The sequence below is a fragment of the Canis lupus genome, chromosome 2, assembly GCF_011100685.1.
Source record: "Canis lupus familiaris isolate Mischka breed German Shepherd chromosome 2, alternate assembly UU_Cfam_GSD_1.0, whole genome shotgun sequence".
In the NCBI taxonomy this organism is placed as follows: Eukaryota; Metazoa; Chordata; class Mammalia; order Carnivora; family Canidae; genus Canis; species Canis lupus.
Genome location: NC_049223.1, coordinates 29,012,685 through 29,039,096, shown reverse-complemented (window position 1 = coordinate 29,039,096; position 26,412 = coordinate 29,012,685). Strand labels below are relative to the sequence as shown.

At 38.8% G+C, this 26,412-nt stretch overlaps 1 protein-coding gene across 1 annotated transcript in view; it reads right to left on the bottom strand.

Moving 5' to 3' along the window:
• IL15RA (interleukin 15 receptor subunit alpha) overlaps window positions 1–25,358 on the bottom strand; it is a 51,835-nt gene extending 26,477 nt beyond the window's left edge. The window contains exon 1 of the mRNA XM_038529571.1: window positions 25,247–25,358. Within this exon, the coding sequence (XP_038385499.1) occupies window positions 25,247–25,358 (112 nt within the window). The remainder of the gene's footprint in view (window positions 1–25,246) is intronic.
• Between the last annotated feature and the right edge of the window lie 1,054 nt (window positions 25,359–26,412).

Sequence of the window (26,412 nt, the reverse complement as noted above, 5' to 3'; positions counted from 1 at the left end):
AAGGAAAGAAGGAAGAGAGAGAGAGAGAGAAAGAAAGAAAGAAAGAAAGGAAGGAAGGAAGGAAGGAAGGAAGGAAGGAAGGAAGGAAGGAAGGAAGAAAGACAGGCAGAGAGGAAATATTCCAGACTGAAAGAGGCTAAAAGAGACATGGCAACACAAAAGGCACCATGTGTTCCTGGATTAGATCCAGAATTAGGGAGAAAATGGTGAACAAGGGCATTATTGGGACAACTGACAAAATTTGAGTATGGCCTGCATATTAGATAATAGTATTGTGTCAAGTGTAAATTTTTGATAATTGTTCTATAATCATGTGAGAGTGTTGTGTTTTAGGAAGGCACGTAAGAAAACGTATTCTTGGGAAATAATCCTGAGTATTTAGTCATAAAGGGGCATAATGTCTCCAGCTTAGTTTCAAATGCTTTAGAGGAAAATGCACATGTGTAATAAATTTATGTAGTTAGAGATGGGGGGTGAAAAGCAATGGGGCAAAATGTAAACAGTTGGTGAATCTGGGTAAAGGGTATTCAGAGGTCTCTTTTCTGTTTTTGCAGTTTTACTGTAAATTTGAGGTTGCATCAGAATAAATAAGTTAAAAAATAAGCAAAGTAAGTAACCAAACAAAAACCACTCGTTGAATGGTGCTTGGGTCCCTTTCTTTGAGGACTGCTCTTGAAGGAAACTCTAAGAGCCTTTGACAACTCAGGCCAAGATTATAATTAGTTAGGAAATGTTCTTTAATTATTTCCCTGCTCGTGGCTTTCAGATTGCGGTCTTTCCCTCTTTTCTTGCCCTCTATTCACACCTTTTAGAGTTCCTTCTTCCATTTCCAGGGTCTAAAAGTAGTGTTTGCACTCTTTCTACATTCGGTATTTTGACTGCAGCTTTGTTTTGGTGTGCAGGTTCATCATTGTCATATTTGAGTCCTCATTCTGCTACATCAGCTCTGCTCCTTACTACCTTCATCTTCATCATGGGGCCCGTCAGTGATTCCTAAATGTGAGTGTGCAGTAGAACCACCTGGAGGGCTTGTTAAAACACAGAGTGTGTGTTGGGTGGGGGGGTGCCTGGGTGGCTCAGATGGTTGGGTTTCTGCCTTTGGCCCAGGTCATGATCCGAGGGTCCTGGGATGGAGCCCCACATCAGGCTCTCTGCTTAGCGGGGAGTTTACTTCTCTTTCCCTCTGGTTCTCCGCCCCCACTTGTGTGCTCACTCTAACTCACTCTCTCTCTCTTTCTCAAATAGATGATTAAAATCTTAAAAACAACAACAAAACAGAGTGATGGGCTCTCCTCCCAGAGCTCCTGAGTCAATAGGTCCGGGGCAGAGCCTGAGAATCTGCATTTCTAACAAGTTCCAGGTGACGGTAATGCCACTGGAAGCTTGCACCATGCCATATGGAACCATGCTATATGGCATTTACAGATGCAGAATCTCTCAGCATCACATCAAGTTGCTTTCTTGTGTGGATTTTCAGTTTCTCTTGAAGATGTTAATAACTGCTTGTTCATACCTTTCCCTGCTATTGATATCGTCAGTGAAGATTTCTTTTACAGGGTTCCTCATGATGTGCTCTTCTGAATTTCTATTCTAATAGTTTCTAACCCAACCCAATTCCCCAATCTCTATATAAAAAATGTACCCATCCACCATGCATATACGTGTCTGCATGTGAATGTGTATGTGTGTTTAGCTTGGTAGTTCTGTGGGTTTAGCTCCACGCTACCAAAATCTTAACTCTGCATCTGCGGTGCTCTGCTGTATGTTAACATAGATGGGAAAATACTTAGAAATGGAGGGTGGGGTGGAACAGGGAGGAATGATCATAAAACACTCTACTCTAGAAATATTTAACAGTAGACCAGAATGCATAGTCCCATAAAAATACTAGACTCTGCTCTATGATAAAATGTTCCTTCCTTCCGAGGAAGCCCTGATGGATGATCACCTTTGGACCTCTCGAGTAATATTACATCATTGGTAACTGGACAGTCTCCTTTCACACACAAAACCGTGACGCCAGAGGACACGAAAGACAAGAAGTCCCCAGAGGGAAAGGCTAGGCAAAGACTGGATGTCACTGGTAGGAGTGTATTTAACTGGTTTTTTCCTTACCTACCCCTTTCCTTCCTTATGCCAGGTTTGCTCTTTAATGCTGACAGCACAATTGTCTTAGGCTTGGAGGAACTTGTGAGATCACAGAGCCACGCTATCAGCCTCTGTAGGACTGATGGCCCCTACCATGCATTATTCTGAAACTTTGGAAGGGAAGGAGACTCTAAGAACCCATACCTCACCCCCAAACACCATACATAGTTACTTCCAAGACCAGTCCATTTTGGGGGGGATTGCAAAGACAGCTTGCACAAAACTGTATTTGTCTTTTTATACCTGTTTTCCCTTAGCATATTGTCCTTAGTTCAATCCACATATGCTACAATATTACACAGTTTCTTTTAAAGGCTGAATAATATTCCACTGTTATGTATATGCCACATTTTGATTATCCATCATTCATTTGTTGATGGACACTTGGATTGATAACATGTTCTAGCTCTTATGAATAAATCTGCTATGAACATGGATGTACAAATACCTCCCTGAAACCCTACTTTCAAATCTTTCTGGTGTATTCCTGGAGGTGGACTTGCTAGATCATATAGTAATTCTGTTTTTAACTTTTTGAAGAACTGCCATACTGTCTTCCACAGTGGCTGCACCATTTTGCATCCCCACCAACAGTGCACGAGTCCTCCTTTTCACTACATCCTCTTGTTTTTGTTGTTCCTGACAGTATTCATCTAAATGGGTATGAGATGGGCAGCCCAGGTGGCTCAGCGGTTTAGTGCCGCCTTCAGCCCAGGGCATGATCCTGGAGACCCAGGATCGAGTCCCATGTCAGACTTCCTGCATGGAGCCTGCTTCTCCCTCTGCCTGTGTCTCTGCCTCTCTCTCTCTCTCTCTCTGTGTCTCTCATGAATAAATAAATAAAATCTTTAAAAAAAAATGGGTATGAGATGTACCTCATTGAAGTTTTTATTTGCATCGCCCTAGTGATTAGAATATTTTCATGGATTTAACTGCCATTTTTATATCTTCCTTGGGGAAATACCTATTCAAGTTTCTTGCCCATTTTTGAATTGGGCTGTTTTTTGTTTTGTTTTGTTTTGTTTGTTTGTATTTTTGCTGTTGAGTTTTAGGAGTTCTCTATATATTCTGGATGTTAATCCTTTATCAGATATACGATTTGCAGATATTTTCTCCCATTCTGTGGCTTGATCTTTACTCTCTGGACAGGGTCTTGTGATGCACAAAATTTAAAAATTTTCACGAAGTCCAATTTGTCTATTTTTTCTTTTGTTTCCTGTGCCTTTGGTGTCATTTCCAGGACATCATTGCAAATCAAATGTCATGAAGCTTTAGTCCTATGTTTTGTTCTAAAAGTTTTATTGTTTTAGGTCTTATACTTAGGTCTTTTGTCCATTTTGTGTTAATTTTGATATATGGTATTATAGTAAAGTTCCAATGTCATTATTTTGCATGTCCAGTTTCCCCAGCACCATTTGTTAAAAGACTGTCCTTTCCTCTTTGAATGGTCTTGGCCCCCTTGTCAAAAATCATTTTGCCCTATAGGTGGTGGTTTATTTCTAGACTATTTCATTCATTTGTGTGTCTGTCTTAATGCACATACTATACTGTTGTGATTACTACAGCTTTGTAGTAAGTTTTGAAATCAGGGTATAGGAGTCCTCCAGTTTTGTTTTTTCAAGATTGTTTTGGCAATTTGGGTACCTTGAAATTCCATATAAATTTTAGGATGGGTTTTTCTATTTCTACAAAAGATGTCATTGGGATTTTGATAGGAATTGCATTCATTCTGTAAATAACTTTGGGTAGTATTGACACATTAACAATATTAAATCTTTCAATCCATGACCATGGGATTTTTTTCCCATTTATTTGTGTCTTCTTTCACTTCTTTCAGCAATGCATGGTAGTTTTCATTGTACAGGTCTTTCAGCTCCTTGCTTAAATGTATTCCTAAGCATTTTATTGTTCACTGTTAGTGAATAGAATTGCAAGTGATTTCTGTATGTTGACTTTGTATCTTGCTATTTTGCTGAATTCATGTATTCTCACTTTTTTTGTGTGTGGAATTTTAAAGTCTCTCACATATAAGATAATACCATCTGCAAACAAAGGTAATTTTATTTCTTCCTTTCTGATCTGTGTGCCTTTTATCTCTTTTTCTTGCCTAACTGCTATGGTAGAACTTTCAGAACTATGTTGAGTGGACATGGTGAAAGTAGGCATCCTTCTTGTTCCTGATCTTAGAGGAGAAGTTTTCAGTCTCTCACCATTGAATATAATGTTGACTGTGAGGTTTTTTGTATGGTTTTTATTATGTTGATGAAGTTTCCTTCTATTCCTAGTATTTTGAGTGCTTTCTTTTTTTAATCATGAAAAAGTGTTGAATTTTGTCAAATGCTTTTTCTACGTCAGTTGAGATGCACATGTGTTTTTCCTTTTTCATTCTGTTAATGGGTATGTTATACTGATCAATTTTCATAGGTTGAATCATCTTTGCATTCCAGGAGTAAATCCCACTTGGTGATGGTATATGAATCCTTTTAATATGCTGCTGAATTCAGGTTGCTAGTATTTTGTTAAGGATTTTTGCATCAATATTCATAAAGGATATTGGTCTATAATTTTTTGTTCTTACTGTTTCCGTATCTGGCCTTGGGATCAGGGTAATGCTGGCCTCACAGACTGGATTAGGAAATGTTCCCTCCTCTTTAAGTTTTTCTACCTTCTAGGTAGGTTTTGTGTTGCTAGGGATTTGTCCATATCACCTAGGTTGTCTGAATTATTTGTATACAATTACCATAGTAGTCTCTCATAATCCTTTTCATTTCTATAGAATTGGTAGTAATGTCCCCATGTTCATTTCTGATTTTAGTCATTTAAGTCATCTCTCTTTTTTTCTCAGTTCATCTAGCTAAAAGTTGGTCATTTGGTTGATCTTTTTTGAAGAATTGACTTTTGGTTTCATTGATTTTCCTGTTTTTCTATTCTCTACTTCATTTATCTCTGCTCTAATCTTTATTATTTCCTTCCTTTTGCTAACTTTGGGTTTAGTTTGTTCTTTTTCTAGTTCCCTGAGGTATAAAGTTAGGTTGTTGACTTTAGATCTTTCTTTTTTCATGTAAGCATGGATAGCTATAAAGTTCCTTCTTAGCTCCACTTTTACTGTGTTCTGTAAGTTTTGGTATGTGTCTTTTCATTTTCATTCATCTTGAAATATTTTTTAACTTCCCTTATGATCTCTTCTTTGATCTTTTGGTTGTTTAAAAATGTGTTGCCTAATTTCCACAATTTCGTGAATTCTCTAGTTTTCTTTCTGTTATTGATTTCTAACTTGATCTTGCTGTGATCAGATTAGATACTTTGTATGATAGCTGTCTTTTTAAATCTATTGAGACTTATTTTGTGGCCTATCCATAGTCCATCGTGGAAAATGTCCCATGTGGATTGAGAACAATGTATATTTTGGTGGTCAAAATGTAACCAATGTATATTTTGGTTATTAGGTACAATAAATGTCTATAACTGTTTTATCTTGCTATATTGAACTTTTTATTAATATATAATATCCTTTTTTGGTCTCTAACCTTTTTTGATTTAAAGTGTATTTTGTCTGATACTAGTGAGCGTAGCCATCCCTGTTCTCTTTCGGTTACTATTTACTATTTGCATGGAATATCTTTTTACATCTTTTCACTTTTTAAAAAATATTTTATTTATTAATCAGCAAGTGAGACACAGAGAGAACAAGCAGGGGGAGCAGCAGAGGAAGAAGGAGAAGCAGGCTCTCCACTGAGTAGGGAGCCCCGTATGGGGGACCCTAGGATCATGACCCAAGCCAAAGGCAGATGCTTAACCAACTGAGCCACCCAGGTGCCCCCAACTTTTCACTTTTAATCTATTTGTGTCTCAGGATCTTAAGTTTGTCTCTTGTAGATAGCATATAATCAGATCAAATGTTTTTGTTGTTGTTTTACCACTATGTTTCTCCATTAAAGTGTTTAAATCCATTTACATTTGAATTACTGATAAGGAGGGACTTAGTTCTGTCATTTTGCTCTTTGCTTTCTACATGCCTTATAGCTTTTTTGCCCCTCACTTTCTGCATTTCTGTATTTTTTTATGTTTAGTCAATTTGATGTCATGAAATGTTTAAATTTCTTAATTTATTTTGTGTATATTCTATAGCTATTTTATTTGTGGTTACCATGGGGATTACATTTAATATCCTAAAGTTACAACACTCTAATTTGAATTCACACCAACTTAGCTTCAATGACATATAAAAACTGCTCTGGCACTGTTGCTGATGTCACAAAATTACATCTTTTCTTTTTTTTTTTTTTTTTTTTTTTTTTACAAAATTACCTCTTTATACCTTGTGTGCCCCAAAACATAAGCTAATAATTCTCAAAATGCATTAGTCTCTTAAATTATGTAGAGAACAAGATTTGGAGTTACAAACCAAAGTTACACTAATATTACCTTTTACACTAATTTTTTTCTTGAAATATATTAGTCTCTTAAGTCATGTAAAAAACAAAAAGTACAGTTAGAAACCATTGTTTAGTACCTTTTTTGAGGTAACTTACCTGTATTGAGATCTTTATTTCTCCATGCTTCAAACTATGGTCAAGTGTCCTTCTGTTTTGCCCTGTAGGACTCTTTGAGCATATATGGTAGGTCAGGTCCAGTAGTAGTGAACTCCCTCAGCTTTTGCTTATCTGAGAATGTCTTCATTCCTCTCTGACTTTTGAAGGACAGTTTTTCTGGATATGGGATTCTCGGTAGGCAGTTATATTCTTTTAGCATTCTGAATATATTGGCCCACTGCCTTCTGGCCTCCAGAGTTTTTGATGAGAAATATACTGATAATCTTATTGGAGAATCCCTTGTATATGATGATTTGGTTCTCTCTCACTGCTTTCAAGATTCTCTCTTTAACTCCGGCTTTTGAAACTTTGATTCTATTGTGAAGGTCACTGAGTTTATCTTACTTGAAGTTAATTGAGTTTCTTGGAGGTTTGTATTCATGTCTTTCATCAAGTATGGGAAATTTTCAGCTATTATTTCATCAAATATTCTCTTGGCTCCTTTCTCTCTTACTTCTTAAGACTCACACAACGTTGGTCTCTTGATGATGTCTCATATGCCCCTTAGGCTCTGTTTACCTTTCTTCAGTCTTTTTTCTTTCTGTTTCTCAGACTTGATCATTTCTGTTATTCCTGTCTTCAAATTTGTTAATTCTTCCTTGTACCTGTTCAAATCTGCCTTTGAATCTCTCTAGTGAAGTTGTCCTTTGAGTTATTGTACTTTTAAGCTCCAAATTTGTTTTTGGTTTCTTTTTAGGTTTTCTCTCTCTTTATTGGTATTCCCATTTTGTTCATACATTGTTTTCTTTGACTTTTGCTACATCTTCCTTCAGTTCTTTGGGCATCTTTAAGACAGGTATTTTAAGTCTTTGTCTAATATATCTACCATATAGTCTTTTTCAGAGACAATTTCTCTTGATTTATTTTTTTCTTTTGACTGGGTCATAACTTCCTGTTTCTTTATATGATCTTTGATTTTTTTTAATTGAAAACTGAACATGTGAATCTAATAATGTGGTAACTCTGGAAGCCAGTTTTGCCCATATCTCGGGATTTGCTTGCATTTATTTATCTATCTATCTATCTATCTATCTATCTATCTATCTATCTATTCATTCATTCATTCATTCTTTTGATTGTTGCAGGCCATCACTGTGCCAGAGGTCAGCCTGAGGTATAACCTTACGGTCTTCTCAGGTCTTTTCTAAACTTTTCTCTGAGTTTACCTGGTCACCTTCTGTTTTTCCCTATATATGCAGTTGTTTATGAATGTCCTAGTCTTTAATATCTGGCTTACAAAAGGAGGAAATGGGAAAAAAGAACAGGGGAAGAGAAGGGTGCTGGCTGTCTAAACCCCCTGGAGTCACTTCAACTGCTTTGAGAGGGGCTTGCAACAATAGAGAGAGAGGTACAGCAGCAATGGCTTCCCACATCCTTGGCAGCACATCTGTGATCAGAAGCACCAATCAGCAATCACAGCAAGGATCCCTGATATTTATAGAACAGGGTCCTTTTTGCCCTACCCTGGATCCTGCAAGCTGTGTGCAGGCTGCTCCAGGCATCCACATCTGCCTGCCTTGTGGCTGGGGCTGGGGGCTGGGTAGCTGTTCCTTTGGAAAGTGCTGAAACTGACCACACTTTATCTTCCAGGTTTTTCCTGCAAGTTTCAAGCTTTCAACAGATTCCAGAGTTCCAAAATAGTTCTATCAGACATTCTGCCAGTGTAACTATTGTCCAGGAGAGTAAATAGATTCCTGATATTTCCTCCTCTACCATCTTCCCAGAATCCTGTTTCACCCTACTGTTATGAATAAACGTTTCCCCAGGTATACAATTCTATGCAGATGGTTTTTCTCCCCAGCACTTTGAATCCTTCTAGCTTTTAATGTTTTGTTCTACTAAAAAGCCCACCATGTGTCTAATTATTGTTTCTTTGTCAGCAGTCTGTCCTTTCCAGATACTTAAGATCTTCTCTTTGTTTGCGTGCTCTGCAGATTCATCACAATTGTTCTTGGTATGGGTGTCTTTTTGTTTAGCTTGCTTGGTGGTGTTTCCCAAATTTGACCTTTGGTGTCTTTGATATCTTTGACATTTCTGGAAAATACTCAACCGTTACCTCCTATGTCCTCTTCATCATCATTCATATTACCGTCTTATGGAACTCTAATCATGATCCTTATTCTAGTTTTCTTAGTTCACGCCGCTATAACAAATAGATTGGATGATAACATTTATTTCTCATAGTTCCAGAGATTGGAAGTCCAAGATAAGGTGTTAGCATGGTTGGGTTCTAGCGGGAGCCCACTTCATGGTTTACGGACCACTGCCTTCTTGTCCATTGTCACATGGTGAAGAAAGAGAGAGCTCTGGGCTTTTCTTATTCTTATAAGGATACTAATCCTATCATGGCTTCACCTTGATGACCTCATCTAAACTGAATTACCTTCCAAAGGCCCTACCTCCTAATACCATCATATTCAGGATTAGGGCTTCAGCATATGAATTTGGAGGGATACAAATATTCATTTGATAGCTCTGTCCTTCCTATCTTTAAATTCTGATTTACCATCTGTTTCTCTTGTTATACTCTGAATAATATTTTCAGACTTATCTTTTAGTTCACTCATTTCTCTTTAGCAGGCTATAATTTGACCTTTAGTTTCTCCATTTATTTTTTTGAATAGATGTTTGAATGTTGATAATTTGCAGTTGATTAAATCCATTTATTGTTGACAAGTGTTTTACCACAGTGAGTCAAAAATCAGCTACATAATTTGTATTTGAGAGGGATGGCTGTCTCAGAGTACCCTCTGCTCAGCATCCTCTTCCTCTTCTGTACGTGCCTAAAATACTCTTACTGTGAAAATCACACATACAAAAGTATATAAAATGCTTATATATAGCTTAAGGATTAATCATAAAATGAAGACTCATTCATAGTCCAATCAGTTTAAGAAAGAATATTACTAGTAGCTTAAAGGCCACTTGAGTGCCTTACCCAACTGCATGCCTCCCCCTTTATCTCCCCAAGAAATGAACACTATGCTGATGTTTGTAATAATCATTTCTTTGCTTTCATTTATGGTTTTACTATATAAATGTGCATTCCCAATAATATAGTATCTACTTTTTATGTTTTTGAATTTTTATAAGTTGAATCATACGACATATATTCTTCTCTACTATGCCTTTGACACAGTGTTATGTTTTTATTTATGTTGATGCATATAGCTGGAGTTCACTTTTGGTAGTAAAGTATTGTATTAATATGCCACAGTTTATCCATTTTTTTCTGTTTTAACATTTGGATTGTTTCCAGTGTCTTTGCTATTACAAATAATAATACTAAGACTATTCTTATATCTGTCTCTTGGTGCACATGAGAAAGAGTTTCTGTATGGTATTTTCTTAGCAATGGCATTGCTGGGATATAGCACATGCACAATATCAATTTTGCTGGATAATACCAAATTGTTTTCCAAAGTGACTGTACCCATTTACACTTCAACCAGCTATAGGTGAGTTATTTTTCCACAACCTCACTAACATTTGTCCATCTTAATTTTTGTCAAACTGGTATATATGATTTGGTAGCTCATGGGACTTAATTTGCGTTTCCCTGTTATCAGTGAGGTTGATCAGCTTTTCATGTGTTTATAAACTGTGTATTTTTTTTTAAGATTTCACTTATTTATGCATGAGAGGCAGACAGAGGGGGAGAGAGAGAGAGAGAGAGAGAGAGAGAGAGAGAGAGAGGCACAGACACAGGGAGAGGGAGAAGCAGGCTCCACGCACCAGGAGTCCGACGTGGGACTCGATCCCGGGTCTCCAGGATCGCGCCCTGGGCCAAAGGCAGGCGCCAAACCGCTGCGCCACCCAGGGATCCCCTAAACCGTGTGTTTTTAAATCAATAGCATGCCTGTATGTTTTTGCCAGTTTTTCTATTAGGTGTCTTTTGCTTTTTATTGTATTTTTTGTGTATTTTTGATACTAACTTTTTGTTATTTGGATGTTACAAATACTTTCTCCCAGATAATGGCTTATCATTATTTTCTTTTTGGTGCATTTGGATAAATAGAATTTTTTAATTTGAATGTAGTGAAATTTATCAGTGTTTTACATTTAAGATTGGAATTTTGGTGTCTTTCTCAAGAGGTTTTCCCTAACTCTAAGTTATAAAGAGATTCTCCTAGTTTTTCCTCTAGGAGTTTTATATTTTTGCCTTTCAAATTTAAGTCATTATGCAATTGATTTTTGTGTACGATGTGAGATAAGAATTCAATTTCTCTCTCTCTCTCTCTCTCTCTCTTTTTTGGAAGGCTCCATGCCAAGCATGGAGCCCAGTGCGGGACTTGAACTCACAACTCTGAGATCGAGACCTGAGCTGAGAGCAAGAGTTGGATGCTCAATTGACTGGTGCATCTAGGCGCCCCTCAATTTCATTTTCTAAAACAAAGATAGCCACTTATTTCACTGATTTATTATAAATATTCATCTTTTCAGCTCTATCGTAAATTAACGATCTATATTTTGTCTCTAGTTAGGCTATTCTATTTCATTGATTTTTTTTTTCTATCTCCATACCATAATTTAGATAGTAAGTCCTGATATTTTAAAAAAAAATTTTTTTTTAACTTTTATTTATTTAGGATAGGCACACAGTGTAGAGAGAGAGAGGCAGAGACACAGGCAGAGGGAGAAGCAGGCTCCATGCACCGGGAGCCCAACGTGGGACTCGATCCCGGATATCCAGGACCGCGCCCTGGGCCAAAGGCAGGCGCCAAACTGCTGTGCCAGCCAGGGATCCCAGTCCTGATATTTTATAGAGCAAGAATACCTTCCTTCCTTGTGTTCTTCTAATATATTTTCTTGGCTATTCTTGGCTTTTTGATATGAATTTTAGAATCACTTTATCAATTTCCACAAATAATCTTGTTAGCATTTTTATTGAAATTAAATTGAAGAATAGATTTGGGGAGAATTGACATCTTTTAAGATATTCAGTCTTTTTTATCCAAAAACAATGTCTATCTCTACTTATTTAGTTTTCTTTCAGAAAGTTTTATGATTTTCTATATAAGGGAGTGATATAGATTTTTTTGAAAAGATTTTTGTTTGAGAAAGAGAGTAGAGACAGAGAGGGAGAGGGAGAAGCAGACTTCCGGCTGAGCAGGGAGCCTGATGTAGCTTGATCCCAGGACCCTGAGATCATGACCTGAGCCACTTAACCTACTAAGCCACCTAGGTCCCCAGGAGTGATGTATCTTTTGTTGATTTATTAGTAGGTACTTAATTTTGGGTGGGGAGGTGTGCTTTGTAAATGTCATCTTTTTAAAAAGTGTATTTTCAAAATGCTTTTTGCAGGTACACAGAAAGAATATTGATTCTTGAATATTGAATTTTAATTCAACAATCTAGCTCAATCCTTAATAATTATCTGCAAATTATTGTGAGAGCATAACAATCATATATCTGAAAATAAGAGCTTGAAAAGTTCTTTTCCAATCTGTATGTCTGTTTTCTTGTCTAACTATATTAGTTAGGATTTCTTGTATAAAGTTGAAAAGGAGGGATTATAGTGTGAAACTTTGTCTTGTTCCTGTTTTGAAAGGGAATTTTCAGGTTTATTCTATTTCTTCTTGACTTAGTTTTGGTAATCATTTTTTTTCTTTTGGCTTGTGTTTTTATGTTTGCTTTTTTTTAGAAGGGGGAGGGGCAAAAGGAGAGGGAGAGAAAGAATCTTAAGCAGGTTCCACACCCAGCGTGGTGCCCAGTGTGGGCTCGATCATGGCCTGAGCCAGCCAGAATCAAGAGTTGGATGCTTCACCACTCAGACATCTCAGTAAATTGTTGTTGTTGTTTTTTAAACAAGGACTTGTCACCTACACTTTCAAATTTACTAGCATGAAGGTATTTTAAATGTTTCATTTATGCACTCTTTTACATGTCTAAGATTATTTATGTGTTCTCTTTTATTCTTGATTAATTCTGCTAGAGGTTTGTTCATTTTAGTAGATTTTTCAAGGAACCAACTATTGGATTTGTTCATCTCTCTAATGTACATCTGTTTTCAATATTATTGATATCTGTTTTTATCCTTATTGTTTTGTTCTTCTACTCCTATTGGACCTATTCTGCTTTTCTATAAGGTCTGTAGTTGGATGCTTAGCTCATAATGTGAGGCTTTCCTTATTTTCTAACATAAGTACTTAGGGCTCTAAGTTTCCAGAAAGTGGTGTTTGGTGCTTTTGTTTTGTTTTATCCTAGGTAATTTTTTGGTTATTTTTTTCCTGACTTATATTCCTTGTGGTCAGAGAAGTTAGTCTATATAATACCTATCATTTGAAATGTATTAAGGCTGATTTTATAGCCTGGTAACAGAGAGTCAGTTTTTTTTAATTAAGATTTTAATTTATTCATTCATGAGAGACACAGAGAGAGAGGCAGAGACACAGGCAGGGGGAGAAGCAGGCTCCCTGTGGGGAACCTGATATGGGACTTGATCCCAGGATCCCAGGATCATGACCTGAACCAAAGGCAGATGTTCAACCACTGAGCCACCCAGGGGCCCCAGTTTTTAGAAATGTTCTCTGAGTATTTGAAAAGAATTTGTATTATTCAGTTCTTAGACAAATTGTTCCATATTTGATCAAGCTTGTTAATTGTTTTCACAACCTTTGTATTCTCACTGATTTATTGTCACATTTGATCCATCAAATATTTAGAGGGGTATGTTAAAAGTCTCCATTATTATTGTGTATTTGTTAATTTTTTATTTTTATTTTTATTTTTTTAAAGATTGTATTTATTTATTCATGAGACACACACAGAGAGAGGCAGAGACATAGGCAGAGAGAGAAGCAAGCTCCCCATGGGTCCCAATGTGAGACTTGATCCCAGGTCCTCAGGATCCCTGAGCCACACACAGGTGGCTCAACTGCTGAGCAACCGAAGAGTCCCTATTTGTTAATTTTTAAAATAGTTCTGACCATTTTTGCCTCGTGTATTTTGAGCCTATGCTTTATAGGTATACAAGTTTAGAATTGTTACTGTTCCATGTTAAGTGACCTGTCTCCATGTAGTGATTATACTAACCTCTTTAACATGCATCCTTAATAATGTGAAGAAATTAATTGATATCCACAGCCTCCTCCCCAGCAATATAAGAACCTTAGAGATGCTTTAATGCCATTACCTGTTATTATTTTCTTTTTGTTTGAGTCTTTATTTCACTATCTTTCTTAAGTGACAATTTTATGCAGCATAGAATTCTGCATTGTCAGGTAGTTATCATCACCTACCTTCCATATTCCACTGCTGTTGAGGATTTAGCCATCTCTCAAATTTGCATGCCTTTGATTTATTTTTATGTTTATTTTTATTTTATTTTATTTTTTTTGAATTAGCCAGTGAAGCCATCTGGGTCTGTAAGTTTTTGTTGGAGTTGTTTTAAACTACAACTTTAACTCTCTAAGCTATAAGACAACTCAGGTTATTCCCAAATGGGCTTTTGTATTTGTGTTTCAATGAATTTGTCCATTTTACCTAAGTTGTCATATTTCCAGCCATAAAGTTATTTATAATAAGACTTTCTGAGCCATCAGATATCTGTAGGATCTGCAGTGATGCTCCTTTTCATTCCCAGGGTTGGTAGTTCATGTTTATTGACTTTTCTTCTTGATCAGTGTGGCTAGAGACTTACACTTTTATTGATCTATTGAAATGACCAGCCTTTAGTTTAATTGATATATTCTTTATTGTTTTCTGCTTCAATGTCATTGATTCTGCTCTTTATAATTACCATTTTCTTCCTTTTGCTTAAGGTTTATTTGCTCATTGTTGTCTGGTTTCTTCAGGTGAAAGCTTAGATCACTGATTTGAGACTTTTCTTCTTTTCTAATATAAACACTTAGTATGATTAATTTCTTTCTCAGATCTCTTTTAACTGAGTTCCACAAATTATAGCTTATTTAAATGTATTTTCATTATCATTCAACTAAAATATTTTCTATTTTCCCTTATAATTTCTTCTTTGGCCCATAGATTATTTATAAAGGTTTTGTTGAATTTTGACACATTTGAGGATTTTCCAGATATTTTTCTGTTAAGGCATTCTAATTTAATTCCTTTGTGGTTACAGGACATATTTTGTGTAAATTCAATGATTTGGAATTTTTTGAGGTTTGCTTTATGGCCCACAGTATGGTCTCTCTTGGTGAGTGTTCCAGATATATTTGAAAGGAATGTGTTATCTGGTTGTTGGACTGGAGTCTTCTGTAAATGCCAGTTAGATTAAAGTTTTGATCTTCTATATACTTATTGTTTTTTTCTATTAGGTTTTTTTTTTTAGATTTTTATTTATTCACGAGAGACACATAGAGAGAGAGGCAGAGACACAGGCAGAAGGAGAAGCAGGCTCCCTGTGGGGAGCCTGATGTGGGACTCTGGGATCACACCCTGAAAAGGCAGATGCTCAACTACTGAGCCACCCAGGCATCCCAGTTTTTTGTTTTGTTTTGTTTTTTATTACTGAAAGAATAGTGTTAAAGTCTCTAACTATAATCTTGGTTTGTATTTTACTTCTTTCAGTTTTATTAGATTTGCTTTATGAATTTTGAAGCTCCATTGTGTAAGTGCAAACACAACTAGGATTTCTATGTCTTCTTGGTGAATTAATATTCCTGGTAATATTCCTTGGTGAATTAATGTCCTGGTAATATCCCTTCTTCTGATATTTACTTTGTTTGCTATAATAAAATATTCCGGATTTCTTCTGATTATTGTTTGCATGGTATATCTTTTTCCATTCTTTTTCTTCTAATCTGTCTTTGCTTGTATATTCAAAGTGGCTATTTTATATGCAGCATATAGTGGAGTGTTGTTTTTTTAATTTAATTGAAGATTCTCTGTTTTTTGATTGATATGGTTAGATCACTTGTATTTAATGTAATTATTAATGTGGCTGGATTTAAGACTACCATTTTGCTAGTTATTTGTTCCATCTGATCATTGTTCATTTTTCCACTATTCTGCCTGCTTTTGGATTGACTTATTTATTATCCCACTTTATCTTCACTATTGGCTTATTATATGTACCACTCTAAATTATTTTTAGTGGTTTCACTAAGGTAAACAATATATATCTTTACTTTATCAAAGGCTACCTTCAAACAGTATTACAGCTACAGCACCTCACATATAGTTAAGAACTCTAGGGATGCCTGGGTGGCTCAGCAGTTGAGAGTCTGCCTTTGGCTCAGGGCGTGATTCCAGGGTCCTGGGATCAAGTCCTGCATCGGGCTCCCTGTGAAGAGCCTGCTTCTCCCTCTGCCTGTGTCTCTGCCCCTCTCTCTGTGTCTCTCATGATAAATAAACAAAATCTTAAAAAAAAAAGAACTCTACCAATGCATACCTAAAATTTCTCCCTCCTCCCCCTTTTTTTGCTGTTGTACATTTTACTTTTATATATTCTATAAATGCAATACTTTGCCATTTTTGCTTTGGATAGTCAGATATTTTTTAGAGTGATTTAAAAGGACAAATATATTTTATTTACTTCCATTTTAACCATTTCCGGAGCTTTTCTTTTTATAGATCCAAGTTTCTGTTTAGGATTATATTCCTTTTGCCTAAAGAACTTTTTTTTAAGTGTTTCTTAAAGTATGAGTCTGCTGGTGATGAATCCTTTCACTTTTTGTTTGTCAGAGAAGAGTATTTTGCTTTCAGTTTTTTAATAACTAGTTATCTTGGTTATAGAATTCTGGCTTGACAGGTTTTATTTATTTTATTTTAGCATTTTAAAAACCATTTTTAATGGCTTGAATAATCTCTGATAAGTCTGCCCTAATTCTTATCTTCATTCTTCTGAGTAATGTATCTTTATCTGCTTTATCACAGTTTTGCTTCATCATTGCTTTTCAGTGGTTTAAGTATGCTGTGTTTAGATGTGAGGGTGTTTTGGATGGGAGGGGGAGGCATTTATCCTGCTTGGTGTTCTCTGAGCTTCCTGGATCTATGACTTAATATCTTTTATGAATTTGGGCACATTCTAAACTGTTACCTCTTCAAATATTTCTTCTGCCCCATTCTCCTTTGTTTCTGGAATTCTGGTTACACATGTATTAAACTATTTTCTGTTGTCCTATAGCTCTTGCATACTTTGTCTCACTTTTTTTTTTTTTCTGTGTTTCTGTTAGAGTAATTTCTACCGACCTATTCAAGTTTATGATTCTTTCCTTGGCTGCATCAAATGTTCTGATAAGTCTGTTGAAAACTTTCTTCATCTTGATTACTGTTTTGTTTTGTTTTAATTTCTAACATTTCCATTTGACACTATGTTACGGTTTCCACCTCTCAGCTGAAATTACTCATTTGTTCAGAAATACTATCCATCCTTTCCACTAGAGCCTTTAACAGGTTAGTGATATTTATTTTAACTTCCAGTCTCATAGTTCCAATTTTTGGGTCATCTCTGAATCTTGTTTTTTATGCTTTGTCCCTTGATAGTGGGATTGTATTGTTGTTGCTTTTTAGTGTGTCATATAATTTTTGATTGAATGCTGGACGATTTGTGTAGGACTGAGGTAAAATAGTATTTATGTCTGAAAATGGGAAAACTTCTTTGGCTAAACTGACAATGTAGGGGGATGGAGTCCATCTAGTCAGTTGTTGAATTGGGTTTCGATTTTGTTGCCTTCAGAACACCACTGGCTTCAAATTCCTCTATTGTTCTTGTGTGCTTAGGGTGGAGGGCCAGAGTGTTTCTCTGTGTTCCTAATCCACCCGTATTTTTCATCCTTCTCTATGTATCTAAACCCCAAGAGGATACCTCCACACTCTTGCCCACCACACCTTTGGTGGTTAACTGCTATGAACGTTACTTGGTGCTTACTTGCCTGGTGGTGGTGGGGTCAAGAGAAGTTTTCTGTTGTCCTAGTCTTGCCTCAATCTTAGGCAGGCTGTGTGTCTGGCTCTTGGGGTTGGAGCTTTCAGTTATATTGCTTCTTAACATCTTGTAGTCACTTCTCCCTTGGATCCTTACAGGGTTTGTGTAGAAAAAAGCTTCCTTGCCCTTTTCTCACAGTAGTGGACCTCTGGTGGTATTGGTTTAGGATCCTGAGCCAGGACCAAGTATGAGTGGGTTTATTTCTGGACTTGCTATCCTGTTCCATCGATATATCTGTCTATTTGTTAATCTTGACACCAATACCACACTGTCTTGATTATTATAGCATTATAATAAATCTTGAAGTCAGATAGTGTAAATTCTGCAACTTTGTTAATCATTTTTAAGTTGAGTTTGGTCCCTTACTGAGTTTTCCAACCAGTATATCATTTTCTACTAACCAAAAAAAAGAAAAAGAAAAAAAGAGGTCTCAGTGGTTGAAGCATCTGCCTTCCACTCAGGTTGTGATCCCAGAGTCCCGGCATCCAGTCCCACATTGGGCTCCCCACAGGGAGCTTACTTCTCCCTCTGCCTATGTCTCTGCCTTTCTCTCTCTGTGTCTCTCATGAATAAATAAAATCTTAAAAAAAAGAAATCCTGTTGAAAGTTTGATTGGAATTGCATTACATTTATAGATCAAGTTGGCGAAGAAATGACCTCTTAATAATATTGAATCTTCTCAATATCTATAAATATAGCAGCTCTCTCAGTTTATTTAAATCTTAAGTATTTTATCTCAGAAATGCTTTATAGGTTTTTGGGTACTGATTTTGTACATTTTTTGTCAACTGTGTTCTTAAATATTTCTTATTTTTTACGTCAACACAAATGGTCTTTTTTTCATTTTTTTCAATTTCTAATTGCTTGTCGCTAGTATTTTATATATTGATAAGTTAATTGTGTAGTCTGCAACATTTCTTTTTTTTTTAATTTTTATTTATTTATGATAGTCACAGAGAGAGAGAGAGAGAGAGAGGCAGAGACACAGGCAGAGACACAGGCAGAGGGAGAAGCAGGCTCCATGCACCGGGAGCCCGACGTGGGATTCGATCCCGGGTCTCCAGGATCGTGCCCTGGGCCAAAGGCAGGCGCTAAACTGCTGCGCCACCCAGGGATCCCAGTCTGCAACATTTCTATACTCACTTATTCTAAGAGTATTTTTGTGGATTCCATAGATTTTCTATGGAGATGATCATGTCATGAGATAATCTGAGTATATTTCATGATTTCATTTTATCCACTTTGTTGGCTTACTAACTGTAATTATTTGTCGTATGATTTTGGTGGTTGCCTTAGGGTTTATGGTATGTCTTTAACACTTCACAGTTCACCTTCAAGTGACATTCTACTGCTTCACAGATACAGTGTAAAAACTGTCAGCAATATCCTTCCATTTCTCTTCTCCCAGGCTTTGTGTTATTGTTGTCATACATTTTGCTTCTACATATATTATAAACACCACCATAGATTTTTTTTGCTTTATATAGTTGAATACATATTTTATTAGCTCTGGATTTTAATAGGTATTTGCTCTGTATTATTCATCATTTCTGGGTGTTTTGTAGCAGGAGATTTTTCAGACTATCTACTCTGCCATTCTACTAGACCACTAGTAGATTGTGAACAGGCCTCGAAGAAAGATACTAATTGATATATGAAGGCACAAGGATATCAATATGCTGAAACCAGCCCTGTTAGCCGCACAATGGCCAGTTATTTACCCTACAAAGCTAGACTCTTTCATAAGTACACTGGGGATAATACATTTGACTGTATCAATAACCTTTCTTTCTAGAGACCCCAATTATATCTTTTGATACTTCAGTTATAATTTCCCTATATGTTTTTTTATAATATTATTCCTTAGACATTCCACATAAGCAAGTCTTGCCTACAATACTGTAAGCTCCTCAGAGGTGGTAAATGTATTTCAAAGTTCTCTGGTACTCTCACAATGCTAAGCCTGGTATGTGATAGGTGCCTTCTGGGGTTAGTGGCTTATGAATATACAGAGAGGAATGGATGAAATAATGTAAATAGTCATAAATTTAAGGTTCTGGGATTTTAAAAACTCTTAAGTACCCAAAAAAAACCCCCAACAAAACCCCATATACAAGTCCCAGTGATCATAAATGAAGTCACCCAAATTGTGTTTAGGGCCACGCCTTTCTCTATGTTGCAGAACTTGTAAATCATACTTCTTTAACAAGTTGGCTTACAGTCTAATATGGTAAGTATTCTTGGCCTAGTCTCATATCCAGAGTTGAAAAGGTATTGTGTTAGCATGCCCCTCTCATTGTTTCAGGAGAGTCAGAATCCATTCCAATTTTTTTTCCCTATTGTTCTACCATTTATATGTATGTCTACAGCATGCAAAGAGTAGTAGGACACAAAGAAGTATGAGATGTCATTGCTCCTGTCAAGCGGCTCACTGTGACACTGATGCATCAAAAGTATAAAGCCTCTGTAGTCACATTAATCCATTTTCTTTCATTATTTTTCTAGCTGAAATGCCAACCAAGTCAACATGTTCACTTCCTTTTGCCACTCACTATAAGTACACACTCTACCCAGATCATTTTCTTTAACTCAAAATTCTGTTCTTTCTGTCTCAGGCTCCTTAACTGAGATTCCTAATCCACCTTTCATGTGGTAGATGAATTCATCATAGTGGGGTCCTTAAATATTGATTTATCAGGGCTTTGAACAGTTGAGTTCAGCTATAGGCTGAAGAGCAAATAAAAGGGAAAGAATGAAATACACTCTATGCTTGTAAGACTCAAAAGGAAATCTGCCCCCTCCTCTCTTCCTTAATGAGAGTGTCTCGGTTCAGGATTTCATCACCATTTACTGGAACTGTTGCAGAAGTCTCTAACTTAGCTTCCTGCCTCTAGACCGTCTTGACTACGGTTTATTCTTCACATTATTTAGAAGAGTAATCTTTCCACCATGCAGGTCCAGTAGTGTCCCTCTGGCCCAGAGACCCTCAGTGGCTCCCTACTGCTCCGAAGAAAATCAAGTCTTTCTTAGTAAAAAACATTCAAATAACATCAACCATGTGTAATAAGTAACAGGGATATTAATTCAAGCGTATATACTAGGGAATTTTATACATTTATTTACACAGTTACACACTATTTGGTAAAATCAATTTGGCAAAAGTGACTTAGCCCAAAAGAAATTAAGAAGTTAGTCAAAGTAATGATTTGATTGATAAAGAATATCCCCAGAAGCATTTATACCAATTTTTTTAGACTCTGAGAAGTTTTCCCTTGCCCTTTTTGCTCTATTTAGTTTATTTTTATCCAGTTGTTCCTACTTTTTAGAACATCAGACATTTTGAAACAACCTAACTATCCAGATGACACAGTTCTAGCAATAAGGAACTTTTAAACAAGTTGTAAATATTGTAAAATGTATTTATAAAATATTATAAAATGTAAAATGGTATGCACAAATATTATATATGGTGACTCTATAGTCCTAAAAATTCCAATTTGCAAAATTTATAAAATCATGTAAACATTGCCAAACAAGATCAGCTCTAATTAGTTAAAAATGAATCTGAAAAAAAAAAACCCAAATTCTATATCTTTTTTGAGCTACTTCTTTTATAGTTTTATTTGCTTTTTACACAGGCAATTTCAATTATGACAGAAAAATAAGAAAAGGTTGACAACTACACACACACACACACACAGACACACACACACACACACCATAGTATCTCCCTACTGAATGATAGCTACTTCTAGATCTTCTAGTAAAAACTGAGTAATATGATGCATATTATTTGAAAGCAACTGCATTTATTTATGCAGTCCTCCACTATTGAACATTTAGGTTGATTTCCATAAATGCCATATTTTGTGCATTTAAGTTTTTATTTTTGTTGCTATAAGTAGCAGCATAAAACAATAATAACTAGATAAAACTGATCTGAAATAAAAAATGAAGAGTTTGAGCAAAACTCCCCAGAATTCTGAAAAATGGCTTTTAAAATGTTTAAAGACCCAAAAATTGTAAAGCCACCCCAACTGTACTAAACACCCTGTATAACGAAATCCAAGTTGGTAAGGTATACTTATCTTCAAACAAATCCTCATCCACTCCAGCTGCTTTTGGAAAATCATCTGCAGCCTTTCAGGGTGTGAGGATCTTTAAGCAGTAAATTACTTCTTGCCTAAAATGATTGGTTTCCCCTCCAAATAATGCCTTTTTACTAAGAACAAATAACAGCAATTTTCTGTGTCTGTTAGCACTGTAAACTAGCAGGAACATATCTGAGACTATATATTCTTTGTTCCACTGGTGATAAGGAAGGGGCTTCTCTCTATAATTTCTGATCAGGATCATAGTACCAGGTAGCAAATTGGATAATTTGTATCCACTTCCCTTCCAAGCTCATTTAAAAACATTAGGCACAGACTATTCTGTTAGCCCTCTGTTCCTCTTTACCCTAATACTACATTGTCTTGAGTACTGTAACCTTATGATAAGTCTCAAAATCAGAAGTGTTATTTCTCCAACTTAGAGAACGTTGTTTTTCAAAGTTGTTTGGGCTATACCAGGTCTTAATGCATTTCCAAGCAAATTTTGGAATCATTTTTTAAATTTTTGCATGAAAGCCTACTGAAATTTTGACTTGGGGGTTGGAATCGTTACCTAATTGATTTGTCCAGTCCGTGAGGTATGTGTCTCCATTTGTTTAGGTCTGCTTTAATTTCTCTCAGCAGTGGTTTGTGGTTTTGAGTGCATCGGTCTTTCTCATCTTTTGTCAGTTTATCCATAAGCGGTTCATACTTTTTGATGCTATTGCAAGTGATGTATATATTTTTAAATTTCAATTTCCAATTGCTTATTGCTAATGTAGAGAAATATAATCAGACTGATGATATTTTGGCTACAGCAACCAACACTTCTATGAACATTTGATGTTCAAAGTAGGTGTAAGAGCAATTTGGTTAAGATCATCTTTTCAACAAATAGTGATGGAACAATTGGATATCCCTACGCAAAAAAAACCTGAAACCAAGCAAATATGGAACTTTCAATCCATACTTTACATTATATAAAAAATTAACTCAAAATGAATCAGACATAAACGTAAAGCCTTAGCGCTATGAAAACTCTACAAGAAAACCTTTGCGACCTTAAGTTAGGCAAAGATTTCTTAAAGATGACACTGAAAACATAATACCTAAGAGAAATAAACTGAACTTCATCAAAATTAAAACTTTCTGTTCATCAGACACTGTTAAGAGAATGAAAAGACAAGCCACAGACTCTGAGAAAATGTTTCCAAATTATATCTGATAAAGGTCTTGTATATAAAATACATAAAGAACTCTCCAAACTCAATAATAATTCAACAACTCAATTTTTAAAGGGCAAAAGTTTTAACCACGCACTTTACCAAAGAATACTGATGGCAAATAAGCACATGAAAAGATGCTCAACATCATTGGTTATTAGAGAAATGCAAGTTAAAAACTATGAGAAAAAAATATGACAGTCCACTACACACCTATTAGAATGGGTACAACTGAAGAGACTGACCAACCACACACACACACACACACACACACACACACACTTTGGTAAATGTGTGAGGCGATGAATGTGGTAATCATGTCACAAGATGTACATATATCAAATCCTCATGTTGTACATATTGTACATCTTAAGCTTATATGTCAATTATATCTCAAAAAGGTGGAAAACTTTTTTCAAGGATAAAAAAAAGACTGATCCTACCAAGTGCTGATAAAGATGTGGAGAAACTAGAACTCACCCCCTGCTGGTGGGAATGTAAAAATTAAACACATACATGTCATATGATTCAGCCATCCTGCTCCCATTTTCTCTACCCAAAAGACATGAAAGCCTGTGTCCACACAAAACCGATTAGTGAATGTTCATAACAGCTTTCGATGTAACAGCCCAAACCAGAAACAACCCAGATGTCTAGTAACAACCGAGTGGATAAACCAACAGTATGGTACCCATGGAATGAAATACTTCTCAGCAATAATAAAGAACAAGCTATTGACACAAATTAGAAGATGAAGGGGGAATTCTCAGAACAGTAACTGTGCATAAAAGTAGCCAGACAATAAAAGAGTACATATTGTATGGCTTCATTTATATAACATTCTAGAAATGGCAACAAGTCAAAGTGACTAAAAGCCCGTGGTGGTGGCCTGGGGGGGAAAGCGTTGGGCGTTGGGTGGGAGGCAAAGGTTATGGAAGACAAGAGGAGACATTTGGTGGTGATGTTTATATTTACCTTCTTGATCACGATGGTTCCTGAGTGTATACATTTATCTCTAAACTTATCATGTAATTAAATGTATGAAGTTTATTATCTATTCTATGTCACCAAACCTGCCCCAGAAACACCGAGAAACAGCGGGAGCTGCAGAAAGGCAGCAGTACCATTGTGAGGTCAAACATGAGGGTATGTCAATGAACTTTGGAGCTCTTACCTGCAGTGCCCTCTGCACTTGTGGGGCCCTGACTAACGCTGCATCTCACTTTCTCACTGTGCTGGGAGCACTGCCCCAGTCTCCTGGCTATTCTGCACACTGGCTAGGGAGATGAAAGGATGAGAGATCTCCCTAGGAACCGTAGGGAAAAAAAAAAAAAAAAAAAAAGGAACTGTAGGGAGATGAGATGGTGACCAGGTCACCAACAGCAGTCAGGGAAAAAAAAAAAGACTGATTCTACCCAAGTGCTGACGAAGATGTGGAGGAACTAGAACTCACCCTCTGCTGAGTTTTCTCAGTTGTGGGAGAAAATCCATAGTCTCGAGAAAATAAAACTTCATGAAACCCTGCAGGGCTGCAGGATTCACACCAAGCCAGCTGGTGGCAGATGTGGATGGATGGGTCTGATCAAGTGCTAGGTATTAGGTGGATAGATCCACGGGACTGAATGCAAATTATTGGGAGTCTTGCCTTAACACACACAGACACAGACACACAGAAATCACTGAGTAAACTAACTCTTGGAGACTCTATGGATGGCCTTTCATGGGGCCCTGGCTTATATGCATGTGCATTCATGCATTTTTCTGGGGAGAGGGTTCCTAGCTTTCTGCAGAGCCTCAGAGGGCTGGCTCCCTGTTAAAGCCGGATCTATTCTTTCTCCTCCCTCCTCTCCAGCTCCCCGGGATGAAAACCTATGCGTCACTCACTGGGTTCTTCCTGCCGAGATTACACCTCCGCGCCCTACGTCCGTGTGGGGTACTCCAAGCCATCACCGACTATTTCTTCCCCTCGCCCGAGTGCCCGCGCTGCAGGCCGCCCCACCGCGCCCGCGCCCGCGCCCTTCCCGGGTTTCCTGCCGCTGAAGACCTCGGGGCTGTTTGCAGGTCGCTCCGGGGGGCCAGCTGCCCAACACGCGGCCACCCCGTCCTGCGCCCCCTCCCCCTGCAGACCCCGCTGCTAACCTCCGCCTCGGGGATGTGGGAAGCCTGCGCGTTCAGAGCCCGGCCCCGGGCGGCCGCGAGCGGGGCGGGTCGGCTCAGGGCGCTGCCCTCCCGCGCCCGCCTGCACGTGTCCCCGCGCCCGCGCCCTCCCGCCCTCCCCTCCCGCCGGGGGGCGCCGCCTCTCCCTACCCGGCGTCGCGGGCCGGAGCGGCAGCAGCAGCAGCAGCAGCGCGGGGAGCGCGGGGAGCGCGGGGAGCCGGCGGCCCCGGAGCGGCGGCCCCGTCCGCCCCGTCCGCGCCATCCGCCCCGTCGGCCCCGTCGGCCCCGCGCAGATGCCCGAGCGCCGCGGACGCGGTGGCGGGCGCCGCTCCCGGGACCGGCCGCCCCGCGAGGCGCATTCGCTTTCGCTTTTGCTTTAGCCCCCGGAGGGCCGGGGAGAGGTGAGCGGCGGTGACAGATCCGTGACTCAGCATCCCCACCCCCCACCCCCACCCCTGGAAGCGGCCGCCGCGCCCCCGCGCCCCCGCGCAGAGACCCGACTCCGCGGCCCCGGGGGGGGGGGGGGGGCGCCCGCACCTGAGTCGAGCCGCGCCCGCGCGCTCCTCCCCGCCGCTCCTCCAGGCCGCGGTCGCTCCGACCTCGCTGTGCAGGTGTCCCCGCGCCGCCGGGACGAAGGCCGAGTGACCTGGGCGGCGCGGGTCCCCCGGGCCTGGGTGGCCGCGGAGCTGTCGCCGCGGTGTGGCCGCTCGGGGCACCTGCCGCCAGAGCCACCTGCCCCGGGCCCCGCCGCGTCACCCGCGCTCGGCTCGTCCCGGCCGGTGCGTCGCTCCTCCCCGAGGAAGGTGCAGGGTGTGAAGGGGGCGCGGGAGGGAGAAGGATGAGGGGCCGCACCGCGTCACCCCCGCCCCGGCGCAGCCCGTGCTCCCACCCTGCCGGCTGGCTGCCTCTCTGCAGGTGGGCTGCTCCTCCCCTCCCTCCCTCCCTCTCTCCCTTTCTCTCCTCCCGCCCTCCTTCCTACCTTCCTTCCTCCCTCCCTCCTTCCTCCTCCCCTCCCTCCCTCCTTCCTTCCTTCCCTCCCTCCTTCCTCTCTCCCTCCCTCCCTCCTTCTTTCCTCCCTCCCTCCTTCCTTCCCTCCTTCTCTCCTCCCTCCCTCACTCCCTCCCTCCTTCCCTCCTTCCCTCCCTCCCTCCTTCCTCTCTCCCTCCCTCTCTCCCTCCTTCTTTCCTCCCTCCCTCCCTCCCTCCCTCCCTCCCTCCTTCCTTCCCTCCTTCTCTCCTCCCTCCCTCCCTCCCTCCCTCACTCCCTCCCTCCTTCCTTCCCTCCTTCTCTCCTCCCTCCCTCCCTCCCTCCCTCAC